Source organism: Crassostrea angulata, chromosome 5, assembly GCF_025612915.1.
Source record: "Crassostrea angulata isolate pt1a10 chromosome 5, ASM2561291v2, whole genome shotgun sequence".
NCBI classification, from domain to species: domain Eukaryota; kingdom Metazoa; phylum Mollusca; class Bivalvia; order Ostreida; family Ostreidae; genus Magallana; species Magallana angulata.
In genome coordinates this window covers 25,743,105-25,758,204 of record NC_069115.1, presented here as the reverse complement: position 1 = coordinate 25,758,204, position 15,100 = coordinate 25,743,105, and the positions used below count along the sequence as shown (strand labels likewise).

The following is a 15,100-nucleotide window of genomic DNA, read 5'->3' as shown; positions in this document are numbered from 1 at the left end:
TCAAAAACGGAAATGACGTCATCAAAATAAAAAATTACGTATAAAGTTTAGATCCGTATCTATCATATCTGAAAGTTTGATGAAAATCGGTTGAGTCATTTTTGAGAAATCGCGTGCACAAAATTTGTTGGAAAAAAAAGAAAAATAGCGAAGAAAAAGAAACAGAACGAAAACAATAAGGTCTTCCGTTGGAAACGGAAGACCTTAATAAGAATAAGAAAGTCGACAAAAACAATATGTCTCCCCTTTGAAAGGGGAGACATAATTCTACAAGTTAAGGAAATGTTGTGAAAAATGTTCCTAGGGAGTGACCACCGGTTTACTTTCTATTAGGTTGGATCTGATCGGTACTGTAACTCTGTCGAAAATTGCTTAATCATACCCAAAATCAAACTTGACCTAGATATTATTATAAAAAATCTGCATACAAAATCTCAATATGTGCAATCTTTGCAAAGAAGAAAATGAATGTAAACCATTGGTGGACCAACCGACAGAGAGACAGACAGCATCAAAGCAACATGCCCTCCCTTTTTTGAAGAGGGGTATAAAAAGAATCACATCTTATTATGGACAATTGTAGAACTTTTGAAGGCGATTAAACATATTTTTCTAAAATTTAATTTTTTCTTTATTATATTTAGAATTCTTCTGTAGGACAGATACCAGATTTTGGACTCTAAGATACTTTTTTGCGTTTTTTACAGCATCGATCTCTATAAATAAATGCAAATGTGAGATGAAAAGGGTATTCTATGAGAGTATACAAATTAAAGATATATCAAAAAAGTTCTAATATTTACTTTTTTTGCCACTGACTTGGGTTTTTTAATGATGACAATAGATGTTAGACAGATTTGCTTTTTAAAGTATATAGCTATAAGATTCACACACCGGCAAAGATGTGTTCTTACCTGGATGAAGGAAGAAACTGCATGGCCCAACTCTCAGTTCTCTTTTTCCCAGCTGTGGTTTTCCATGCCTGTCCACTACATCTTTAATTACACAGTATTGTCCTTTCCATAGGACCTTAATAGTCTCCTCTGATACCACCTCCTGTGTGCCAAAAACTCTTTAAAAAATCTTGTTGTTACTTTCAGTTATAATGCACAAACATCACAAAACTATGTACATATTAAAGCACTTTACATGAAAATAAACAATAAGTTCATAATTTTTGATAATATGATAATATGACTTTCACATGCTCACTACATTACCCACCACACCAATCTCTGGAAAATAATGATCTGTCTCCACTCCAGTCAGCAGCCACTGCTCCCCAGCTATCCTAAACCACAACACAACCCAGAAAATTCAATTATGTCATTTTTTCTGAATGAATTTTTTCCCCCCTCAAAAGTACACTAAAAATACCTCTTCACTCCCTGGCTGTCGAGCATTGTCTGAGAGGCTTTTAGGACAATTCCATTATTTGGTGTTAAGGTAACACACTTTTCCAGAGAAACTACCTACAAAAACAACATTAACCACATCTTGCATACAGTCCCTGAAACGTTCTACTTTCCCACTTGAACAGTGAATGAACGGTAAGCGCACGCTGAGCAAACGGTGAGCGAACATTGAGTGCATGCTGAACGGAATTTGGTGAGCTAACGCAGAGAGCAAAGGGAGCACAAGGTGAATGGTGAACGCACGATGAACGATATGTGAATGCTTTGTGAACGCAAGATGAATGATTTATTTGAAGTGCCTCGGGAGTTATCCTTACATTGTAATTTGTACTAATCAGGAAAAAATAACAAATTAACTTCATGTACAGTGCTGCTATCATAAAAGTTGAAAAAACAATTGTGTCCTATATTCTGTATCCTGCAAATAATCTCTATCCTATTCTATTCTATCCTATACCATATACCATTTATGTTCAGGAATTATAGTAAAAAAAATTTAAAATTTAAGACATTACAATGATTTTATCAACAAATCATTAAATGATGTAATAATGAAAATGTCTAATTAATACAAAAAACCAAACATCTTTAGAACGAGGTTACTTAATTACCTGTGCATCAGAAATATTAAAATCGTACGCGAAGTGTACATATGTACGTAAACAAACAGATAAGCGATTACATTTTGTTTTCATTATATATGTGTACACTACGGCCAACGCGGATCCCGTATTTTCCCGCGACACCGTGATGGTGTTTTAATCTTTTCCGCGATACACCGTTGCGGTGTTATCTTTGCGGTGATCGCGGAGCCACGATTTTACCGCGATGGTGTAAGACACCGTAACAGGTGTGTGTTTTGTATCTGTGATTAAACCACAAAGAAGAAAAAAGTGCTGTTTTAATCATTGTTAGAATTTAGATATAGGTATTATTAGAAGAAAAAATCATTATTTTTTTTGAAATGTTTTTAACAAAAACTTCTAGAAAACTATTGCTACATGCATTTTGTACATATTGTACAAGAGCTCCAAACAAAATAATGAAATCAAAGGCCGGAACGGCCACAAAGGCGTCAAACTGACATTTTCTTTTATATAGAATGATATCAATAATTTGAATTTCTGTTAATTTAATAGTCGTATATCAAATAATTTTAGACATAGAATAGAGAAGTATATGAATTATGTTTTGTGCTGCTTTAAAAACAAGAATAAGTTTATTTTCTTTTAAAATAGGTATTGGTGCTTTTATAATTCAATAACTCATTATGGTTACAAAATTTGAAGAAATTTCAAAGTTCAAAAATAAATTATTTTCTTTAAACAATTTTCACAGGTTCATGATTTGAATACATTAACAGCATATGTCCCTAATTATAATAATAAAACATACTTTTATTAATTTCAATTCCCGTTTGTAACAAGATTCCCTATGGTACGGTTGTTTACAAACAAATCCACAACACATGCTATTTAAAATGCTAGACCAAACCAACTACATAATCGTGTTTATTTTTAGCAACAAAATCACTAGATACGTTTATCGCTTACATTTATTTTGGAGACCGTGCCCGATAACAAATAAATTTACGTCGCAAATTTTATTTCTATCGGGCACGCTCTCCAATTAAAATGTAAGCGATAAACTAAAATAATATTTAGTGAATTTTTACACCTGATTGTATTCATCCGCCATTTCTAGATTAAGCAAATTTATACTTATGCAATGAGTTGTCAATAACCAGGTAGGCAAAGCTGGTTTTTTTGTACACAAACTTATTTCTTATGCGCATTTAAAAGGCGATGCAGAGCATGAATTTGGACGATTGCCAATCCAGACGATTACTAGAAGGCTGTCGACCATTAGCTCGACGCCTAAAAAATGACAATAACAAACCGTCAACCATCTCAAAAATCCAAAAGACGAAATACAAATTCAAAGCAGAGCAACATTGTATTACGCAAATCATGCATAAACATGTACTTGAAAATTAGTTAAGTATTATTTTTTGGCATATGGTGAGTTGAAAATATGCCACTGATTTTATGAAGACAATATTACGCAATGTACTATTATGAGGTCACTACCGTATGCATAAACTCAACTTGTCTGTTTCCCCCTCAATCTGACTCTTATTTAACTCATTAACTAATTTCTGCCCCCCCCCCCCCTCTCTCTCTCTCTCTTGTTTTTAATAAATAAGATTTTATCTACATTTAAGACAGTCGGTGTTAATTATTGTTTATGCAACGGTTATGGTCAATCATTGAACAATTGCCACCTTGCAGGACAAGCGTCACCTGAATGAACATCCCGTTCACGGGTCACCCGTCTAATGCCTTGAGCCATTTAAATGATGAAGTAGGTGTTAAAATTAGGTAACGCTTGCATATACACAGCCACTTCTAGGTATCGAGAGTAAAAAACAATAGATTATAAATAACCGGACTGCAGTTTGACTTCAAGGGATCAAAGGTTTTGAGAGATCAAAATTGTAACCTGCTAAGTTATTTTGGGAAAAAATTCAGGACCGGAGACTCACTTTGAGAGGGGTCATGATTTTCACAACTTTGATGAATCTACACTACCTGAGGATGCTTCCACACAAGTTTCAGCTTTCCTGGCTGATTAGTTTCTGAGAAGAAGATTTTTAAAGATTTACTTTATATATTCCCATGTTAAACTTTGACCCCCCCCCCCCCCCCCATTGTGGCCCAACCCTACCTCCGGGGGGTTATGATTTTCACAATTTTGAATCTACACTACCTGAGGGTGCTTCCACACTAGTTTCAGCTTTCCTGGCTGATTAGTTTCTGAGAAGAAGATTTTTAAAGGTTTACTCTATATATTCCTATGTTAAACTTCAACCCCCCCCCCCATTGTGCCCTACCCTACCCTACCCCCGGAGGTCATGATTTTCACAACTTTGAATCTAGTACACTACCTGAGGATGCTTCCACACAAGTTTCAGCTTTCCTGGCTGATTAGTTTCTGAGAAGAAGATTTTTTAACAATTTACTCTATATATTCCTTTTTTAAACTTCGACCCCCCCCCCCTCATTGTGGCTCCTCCCTACCCCCAGGGGTCATGATTTTCACAACTTTGAATCTAGTACACTACCTGAGGATGCTTCCACACAAGTTTCAGCTTTCCTGGCTGATTAGTTTCTGAGAAGAAGATTTTTTAACAATTTACTCTATATATTCCTTTTTTAAACTTCGACCCCCCCCCCCCCTCATTGTGGCTCCTCCCTTCCCCCAGGGGTCATGATTTTCACAACTTTGAATCTACACTACCTGAGATACTTCCATACAAGTTTCAGCTTTCCTGGCTGATTAGTTTCTGAGAAGAAGATTTTTAAAGATTTATTCTATATATTCCTTTGTTAAACTTTGACCCCCCATTGTGGCCCCACCCTACCCCCGGGGGTCATGATTTTCACAACTTTGAATCTACACTACCTGAGGATGCTTCCACACAAGTGTCAGCTTTCCTGGCTGATTAGTTTCTGAGAAGAAGATTTTTAAAGATTTACTCTGTATATTCATATGTAAAACTTCGACCCCCCATTGTGGCCCCACCCTTCCCCCGGGGGTCATGATTTTCACAAGTTTGAATCTACACTACCTGAGGATGCTTTCACACAAGTTTCAGCTTTCCTGGTCTTATGGTTCGTGGGAAGAAGATTTTTGAAAATTTCTCGAAAATTTTCATAAATTCCTAATTATCTCCCTTTGCAAAAGGGCATGGTTCTTAATTTTTTACAGCTTTGAATCCCCTTAAGCTAAGGATGCTTTGTGCCAAGTTTGGTTGAAATTGGCCCAATGGTTCTTGAGAAGATGTTGAAAATGTGAAAAGTTTACAGACAGACGGACAGACAGACGGACGACAGACAAAATGTGATCAGAATAGCTCACATTGAGCTTTTAGCTCAGGTGAGCTAAAAAGTAAAACATTAAAGGAGTTTGATTTATGCAATAACGCGTTACTATATAAGGTTGACAATAAATATCGTACGCACTTTAGGTAGACCGTCTATATTCGAACACAAACAATGCATAATTCAGACAGGTACATTGAAAAATTCCTGTGTTTACAGGTGTGTAACTATTACATAATACTTTCTGTCTGTGACTGCACTCGAGCTCTGACCACATGCCGTGAGACACCCCTCTCTCTCTCTCTCTCTCTCTCTCTCTCTCTCTCTCTCTCTCTCTCTCTCTCTCTCATTCATATCAAATAACTAATATTTTATGTAATCTGGTAAAATAGTACATGTAGCCGTAACGGCATTCTGGTTGAAACGCAGATCTCTACATAAGCACATATGATGTTGTAACGGGCGTTTTTGGAAATATATCATACCATGGACGTATATTTAAGTCCCTGAACATATATACGCTTCTATCTTTACAGCATGAAGATAATATAATGCACGATTCAGACATGTATATAGAAAATCACAAGTACAGCAAAAATTTTAGAAAAGATATCCACGTGTTTTTGGTTGTGTATAACTATTACATAACTCTTCCTGCCTATGACAGCATCCGTGCTCTGTCCACGTGCCGTGAGAAATCTTATCAAATGTTGAGACACCTTCTCTCTCACTCACTTTCTTTCTCTCTTTCCCCCTAAATCAAAATACATACAGGGCTCGACATTAACGCTTGTCCGCTTGTCCGGTACCAGTTAAAAAAATATACGGACAAGTGAATATTGCTTGCCCCTTGTCCAGTCAAGTGCATTTTTATGTAAAGAAGTCTCCAACATAAAGAGTAAAGAAAGTGTTGTGATAGTCCCGTTATAAGTTTATCGATTAGTTATTTTGATTTTCGATCCCGACTTCAACTTGATCGGGATTGAAGTTCACTAATTACAAACAACTTTCAATATTAAACTGTAAAGGTGTGGATCTTAGTTCTTACACAGTACCAAACACACGTTATCAACATGAAAGGAAGAACAGGTAGCAAAGATAAACTTCAGGATTATGGAAAGAAATGTAATTTATATTAGGTTTCATTCATCATTGATAGACTATGATGACTTTCCATGTTTAGTTTAAAAAACAGATGAGAAATCAATATACGAGTTACATGTATCTTAAAACCTGATGCTAAATTTAAAATGGCTTGTAATTTGCCATGACAAAGCTACAGCTGACAAATCATGTTTAATGCTATATGGAACCAATACATTTAGGAAAGACACTTTAATTAAAGTGTCTTTCCTAAATGTAAGTTTTATTCTTGCCATAATTAATAACCTGACTTCTTAAATGGAAAATTAAGTTTCCATTTAAGAAGTCAGGTTATTAATTATGGCAAGAATAATCAATAAATGACTTTATTTTAGTAATACAGAACTGTAGTTTTCAAGTTGACAATATTTGATCTTTAATATTGAAAAGTTTTTGGACAAGTGAAGTTGAAGTTCGGACAAGTAAATATCTTGGTCACTTGTCCGAATGGACAAGTAGGAAAAAAAGTTAATGTAGAGCCCTGATATAAAATTCCAAGAAATTTGAAAATTAAAACTTTCTTAATTTTTAACATGGCTAGAGGAATAGATAATGTATCACATATCTTTAAAAAAAATTTTTTACTTATGCACACAAACACACAAATCGTATGTTCATATAATGATTCCTATAGTGATTCAAAGTTTACATTCATTCAAACAATCACATTTTTACCATTTTGGAAAGTACAAATACTAGATGTTTGTATAAAAAATTACTGTAACTGTGTTCTCGATTACTATCTCCAGTCCTGATTATAGTCTGTTAATTGTATTTTAATCGAGTGTTAAGTATATCATTAAGAGGTTATTTCATAGATGTATTTTGTAGACATTGTGTTATAAATACGCAGAAGAATTTTTTTTTTTAATTTAAATTTAAAAAACAAAATTTTCATTTGGTTAAAATTAAATTATTCTATCAAGAAAATTTCGCTGTTTGTAAAAACAGACTATATACTTCTATTTAGCATAACCCAAGTCACACCAATTGCTGCAGGGCACCCACCCCGACGACAGCCACACAAATTTTGTATACACATACTGTACACGTAATGTTACACAACTCCCCATCCTCGGTTGGTCAACTATCACTGCGAAATTTTAACATGTGATGGATTCCCCAGAATATATAATCATTTGTATTTTTAAATCCCGGGTTTTGAACGACCAACATAAGTATTGGGTGACCCATTGAACATCATACTTTTGCCAAATCGGAGAGGAATAAGTCAGTTTTTAAATACAAACGACGTTAACATTAACATTTTCTTATACAGACTGAACCTTATCTATTTTACAACGATTGATAAACAGGTTCTAGTGTACAGCTTATATTCATATATCTTTTGATGTCGTGGATGTTAGCGCGAGGGGGTCATTGATGTAGGAAGAAGCCGGAGTACCCGAAAAAAACCATGAGTCCAAGCGGGCGACCACCATACCCATTCACATAAAACCGCTGTCGATTGCAGGGATCGAAACTCGGGTTGTAGCGTTGATAAGCAAATGCATTTTAAAACATTTTACCTCTATTTACCCTACATGTATTTTGCTATTCAATAATTCTATAAACGTATTTAAGAGAAATTACCAAATGTAAGGAATGTTTGATGGTAAGAACTAATTATGAAAGATTGTAAATGGAACACCATTTAGTATCCCCTTTCCCGAGGCTAAATAGGATATTTTGGTGAAATGGTTACTAATTGAATTAATTGATAACCGATAATTATCAGCGTTGAATGTACAAAAATTAAATTATATGTAATAATGCTATCGAGCATACAAAACAGTATAAAATATTTTGAATAAACATAATTACATATGTTCCTTTTATTTCTCTATTTTTTTTTAATAATAATTATTTGTAACAATCAACTCCATTTATGAAATAAATGAATATGAACTAATATTCATTAATACCAACAGTCACATTTCCCATATGAGAAGAAATTGGGGGAGGTAACTCGCGTTAAAAACAAGAACAGTTTTCACCTGAGACTCAGGTTCCACGGTACCGCGAAGGTGTGGACAAGGTGAGAAGCTGTACCACGAGGATGCCTGGTTTTACCTGAGTTACCTGTGCTAAACCGCAATCAATTTTTTCACACCACGAGGACTTGCGGTAAATACGCAAACCGCGTTGGCCATAGTGTATCATAATGAATTAAGCAGATAAAGAACTTTTATTTATTGTTTAAAGAGACAGTACAGCTGAAAACACATGTGTGAATAACTTTAGATTTATCTATTGTATAGTTAGGAAATAAGAAATAACGTTTATTGTAATAGTTGAAATACATGAAAATCCCTTTCACATACTTAATTAACGTAATTATGAGCTTCCGGAAATTCAAGGGTCGTACAAACCGGAATTATCTTAAATCGTTTATTTGTACCATGTGGACTTTGATTGACAGTAATTGACACGTGCTGAAAACTACAAGATCTTTGTCCCACTACTGTCATCATGGAAAACGAGGTTAAAGCGATTCTCTAAATGAAACACATCCTTTCTTACTTGATAATTTATAAATGGTTTACCAATTCAGGTTCATTTTAAAATGAATAGACATATATATGTCAAATAACCCCTCAAGGGGCCTCATTTATAAAAATAAATTTAGGTTGTAGCAACTCCTATACTAAACACGAAAAATACATGCTAACAAAATAATAATTGTGGTGATTTTAAAAACTTTGAACATTTATTACCTATGAGAAGTAGAAAAGACATATTTTTATCAACAAACCTGTCCAGGAGATTCTTCGCGAGCCCTGCATGTGTTTTGTTTACGGTAAATACGCATCTGTAATAGTATAGAAGGCTGAACCCCGAATACGTTGCGATGTATTTATGTGAAATATAATTTTACTTAAACTTTCAGAAATATTGTATATATTTCTGATCAGACATCAACACTATTCTTGTAGTTAAGGACCTGCTCAATAATGTGAACTTTAAATATATGGATTAAATTTTGATTAAAGTAATGTTTCAGTTTCCTTCCAATTCATACTTTGGTGTTCCAAATCAAAATAAATTAAAACAGACTGAACGATAAGTGAACGCTGAACGAACGGTAAGCACAATATGTATGCTTTGTGAATGCACAGTAAACGCACAATGAACGGTGAGCGCAAGCTGGGTGGAAAGCACAAGTGAAGGCATGGTGAGCACATGGTAAAAGCACAGAAAAATGGGAAAGTAGAACATTTCAAGGACTGTAATATCCTTATCATAATTTAACTGATCCCTGCATTTTGATTTTTCTTGCTGAAAAACACTTGCAAACTATAGCCTAAACAATAAAAACAAGCATTCTGAGAGTATTTCATAAGCAATACACGTCCCCTACCGGTTTATGAAAATTGTGAAAACAATGCATTCTTATGCAGAATATCGAACCCGAACATTAAAAAATTGGAATATAAAACATTAATTTTCTGGAAAATATGTCAACCAGACGCTACAAAAGTGTAAACTTGATCTGTAGTTTGACATTTTGAAGCTGTTCAGCAAAAATATTATTCCTCAAACGCATAAAGAAAAAAGTGTGGAAAACTGAAGTGGGACAGACAGACGGACGCAGAGGAAAGCTATAGTCCCCTCCGGTGAAAACCGGTAGGGGACTAAAAACATAGGTAATCACAGATAATGACAGTCATCAAGACGGAGCATCACCTTTATGAGACTACTTTATTCATATTATATGAAAATCATAGTAAATGATCTTGGATATTAATGGATACTGTAGTGTGGTTTGACACTATGTCGTATATCATATGTTAGAAAATGGAAAAATGTGAATTTCATACAGTATTATAAAATACATTATTATACTTTCATGCTAAATACTGAAATCTGATAGGTTTACACACAGTTGATAATCCGTTCTATTACCCTCAGCGTTAGATACACACTTAGCAACAGGTAACACAACGAATTGTTACATGCGCGTAAATCATGCGCATACGGTTCGCCGTAGAATTCATGTCATTTCTATATAAAAGCAGTAAACAATTCTCTAAAATTTTTTAAAGACATTCAGTATAACAAGAATAGAATTCCTGGGTCCCCCGCCGGTCAAGCAGTATACTAGTATCGAGTCTATCGACCAAGGCTGATTTAGGAACTTGACCAAGGTATTAGTGGTATAAACATTTGGTATAAATTTAATGAAAATCCGTCAAAATTTGTAGGCATGAGAGCGCTTACAAGGTCAAATTTTGGATAAAACGGAGTCATTATTGTGGTCAAAGTCCCATAACTCCAACAAAAAGTATCGACCAATGCTGATTTTCGAACTTGACCAAAGTATTAGTGGTATAAACATTTGGTATAAATTTAATGAAAATCCGTCAAAATTTGTAGGCATGAGAGCGCTTACAAGGTCAAATTTTGGATAAAACGGAGTCATAATTGTGGTCAAAGTCCCATAACTCCAACAAAAAGTATCGACCAACGCTGATTTTCGAACTTGACCAAAGTATTAGTGGTATAAACATTTGGTATAAATTTAATGAAAATCCGTCAAAATTTGAAGGCATGAGAGTGCTTACAAGGTCAATTTTTGGATAAAAGGGAGTCATTATTGTGGTCAAAGTCCCATAACTCCAACAAAAAGTATCCTCCAATGCTGATTTTCGAACTTGACCAAGGTAAGAGTTGTATAAACATTTGGTATAAATTTGATGAAAATCCGTCAAAATTTGTAGGCATGAGAGCGCTTACAAAAAAGTGTGACGGACGGACACACGGACGCACGGACACACAGACCCACAGACACACGGACCCACAGACGGACGCCCGGCATTTCTATGTCCCCGCTCCGCGTTGCGGCGGGGGACAATAAAATAAATAGTGCCTGTTTGGGAGGATAACAGTTGAAATTGACACCCCTCGATAACCATTGTCAAACATTGTCAAACAATGGTTTCCTTGGGGTGTCAATTTCAACTGTTACCCTCCTAAACAGGCACTATTTATATATTGTTATACTTTCATGTAAAATACTGAAATCTGATTGGTTAAGACGCAGTTCATAATCCGATCTATTACCCTCAGCGTTAGCAACGCACTTAGCAACGGGTAACAATACAAATTGTTACATGCGCAAAAATTATGCGCTGTAGAATTCACGTTATTCCTATAATAAAAGCAGTAAAAGGACTATGTGCGGTATGGTCAAATATCTGCCCCCGATTTCAACCAATTTTTAAATAGTATCGTATAAAAATGAAATCTTCACAAATCATTGTAAAGAGGATGCCTTTAACTTTAATCTTGATTTTAGTCATCATTGCTCACTCGCTGTTTATCTATGACGTCACTTAAATGACCTAATTCCCGCAAATTTGCAAACAAATGAAGATATTCTCATTTTTGCTCTATATTTTGCATTCGGAAGTATAGAGCGCAGGTCTGCTCAAGTGCGATTTTAACATATGTCTTTCTTCAGATAGTTATACATATTATACTAAAAAATGGTACTTGAGCAAGCCTGCGCTCGATGTTTCCCAGTCGAAAAACCATCGGAAAACACCCATATTTTGTTACAAAACATCAATTTATCAAAATAATGCAATAATCATGACATCATTTCTACATTATGATGTCACTGTGGTGATAACCTTTTACACCGTTATTTCCAATATGATTTTAACTATCTTTCACCTTATTTTAAAGCTCTTTCTGAAACTTTGATTTTGGGGGCAAAAATTGTATAAAACCGCACTTAGTCCTTTTCTTTAAAATTAAGACATTCAGTATAACAAAATAAATTCGCGTCGGTTGACAATGGTTTTCTCGGGATGTCAATTTCAACTGTTACCCTCCCAAACAGGCACTATTTATATAATGTTAACCAATACAATAATATAAAGTTTGATATTGCATCCTATAATACCATACAATGTTGAGTCATAAGATATATCATATGATACAATACAACAGATGTTTGTGAAACACTTATGCCCCCTCCTTTGGTAAAATGAATGTTAACTGCAAATAATTGAAATTTTTCAATACCTAAGTGCATAACTCTGCCAAAAATCAACCTTGACCTATATATTATTAGGTAAATCTGCATATTAAATTTCATTTCAATATAATCATCCTCTGCAAATGCAAAAAAAATGAGTGGAAACTGCAAATAATTTGGAATTTTTCTATGTCCAAGGGGCATAACTCTGTCAAAAATTGCTCGATCATACCCAGTATCGAACTTGCTCTAGATATCATCATGATAAAGCTGTATACCAAATATCATTACAATATCCCTGAAAATGAAAATGAACGGAAATTGTTGGTCAACCGACCGACAGACAGACGGACAGACAAGCAGCAGCAAAGCAATATTCCCTCCTTTCTTCGAAGGTGGACATAATAATACTGTAATACATAATGATTCAATATGATATTGCTACATTTAACATTATATCAAAAAGTGATATTGTTTCATATAAAATGATATGGTATTTTATCATGCTATACAAATGATATGACATCATACAATATTCTAGTGTATGATATTGTATCATATAATAATTATATGATACGTAATATGAAATTGTAATATATGATACAATCATGTGATAAAATATTCTATTATATAATACAATCTTGTATGTTACAATATTATATTTCACAATATCATATGATACAATTTCATGTGATGCAATAATATATAATACAATATCATATTATACGATATCATTTCACATGAAACAATATTATATTATAAGTTATATATATGTACGGGATATACATCGTCCCCACGTGACTGCTGTTAACAAATAATTTCCTTAAAGTTTAGCAAGAGGTAAGATTATATAATTATACAATATGGTATCATATAATAAAATATTATGTATTTCATTATCGTATGATAAAATATTATTCATTTCATTATCATATGATATAATATTATGTGATTCAATTATACATGTATATTATATCATACAATATCACATTATACAATTCTGGACTTCATTATAGGTCGATATGTGGTTATATGGACCCAATTAACTGTCAAGTGATATCGACTAAAGACACAGAAAGTGATATCAACCCAGCTTGCGAGTCAGTATCTCTTTCTGTGTCTGAGGTTGATATCACTAAACATGGGCCCATATAACCACATATCAACCTATAATAAAGTCCATAACAGTTATATTATATAATCAATCGCAGCACTGTTATGCCTGCAATGAAATTCATTTATAGAAAAAAAAGATAGAAAATTGCACATTATGACATCAAAATGACATGCAATCCTTTAAAATAATTTAAATATGCATCAATTAGCTGTTAAAATATCCTTATTCTAATAATAACTACCAGCATAATTCATTATTTACAGCGCTGTCATCAATTAAAAAAAATCCTACACTCTCAGAATAAAAGCGAAAGGCCAGTCTCGCTGCACAGCTTACTACAACGTCATCTGCCTCTTGATGACGCACAAAGTGAACAGATAAAAAGCTATTAAGAACAGTTTTAATCAACGAAAATTAGAGATTACTGCAGTATAGCTAAACAAACTAGACAACATTGAGATGGTGACCATCTCAAAGGGCCCCACTTAAATAGTGGACATAAGGATGAAAAGAATTTTTGAGAATTTTGTTTGACCTTGACATATAACTTTGTTGGATCTCAAATGACCTTGACATTTGATCTACTAACTTCAAAGTCACTGCATACCCTTTGATTAAAGGCACCATGTAGTATGAGCCAGATTGGATCATAGGGAGAAAAGATGTGCTCCAGACAAAGATTTTTAATAAATTCTCCAATGACCTTCACATTTGACCTTGAAATTGGTTCATAGTCACTACACACCCATTCTTCATAAGCTTTGTTTATGTGAAGTATTAGCCAAATAGGGCTAAGTAGAAAGTAAATATATACTTTGAAAAAAGGATTTTTGCATAGTCCTATATGACCATGGCCTTTGACCTACATGTACAAACTTCATTCAAGGTCACTGCAAACCCTTCAACCGTAGACACTCTGTGAATGAAGTATTACCTAGACTGGACAAAAAGGAGAGAAGATATGACCCGCAAAAGAATTGTATTTATAATTCTGCTATGACCGTAACCTTAATTCTAGAAATATGGTTCAAGATCATTACACACGTATTACCCAAAGGCACTCTGTAGGTGAAGTATGAGCCAGATTTGGCAAGGAGAGAGAAGATATCCTTCAGACAAGCAATCTTGGATGGACAGATGGATGGAAGGACCAAAAGACGGAAGAATGGATGGATAGACTGATCCCTATAGGGCGCCTGCAGAGCGGGACACTATAATTATGATTGAAGAATATTTTGCATAATAAATTCAAAAGATGCACTATCCTTGCAAGTTTGGTAAGTTATGACCAGTCATAACTATAATCATCAAAAGGCACCTGCTCCATAAGCTTTCACCAGCTTCAAAAACCTTAACCTCCTCCAGCATCTGAAACCTTTGACTCAGATTTAGCATTTCAGCCTGTCAGGTGCATCAGTAGCATAAGACGCATCATCCATGCAAGTTGGTGAAGTTAAGACCAATGGTAACTTAGAAATGGCTAATAAAGGGCACCTGCTCCAAAATCTTTAACCTGCTCCAAAAACCTTTGCTTCCTCCAGCATCTGAAATTCAT

General features: G+C 34.5%; 1 protein-coding gene across 1 annotated transcript in view; it reads right to left on the bottom strand.

Annotated features, from left to right (window-relative positions):
• LOC128183550 (major vault protein-like) overlaps positions 1-15,100 on the bottom strand; it is a 182,739-nt gene that overhangs the window by 92,922 nt on the left and 74,717 nt on the right. Inside the window, exons 7-9 of the mRNA XM_052852605.1 lie at positions 1,378-1,472; positions 1,225-1,291; positions 915-1,056 (exon numbers count right to left, since the gene is read on the bottom strand). Coding sequence (XP_052708565.1) covers positions 915-1,056; positions 1,225-1,291; positions 1,378-1,472 — 304 coding nt within the window. The remainder of the gene's footprint in view (positions 1-914; positions 1,057-1,224; positions 1,292-1,377; positions 1,473-15,100) is intronic.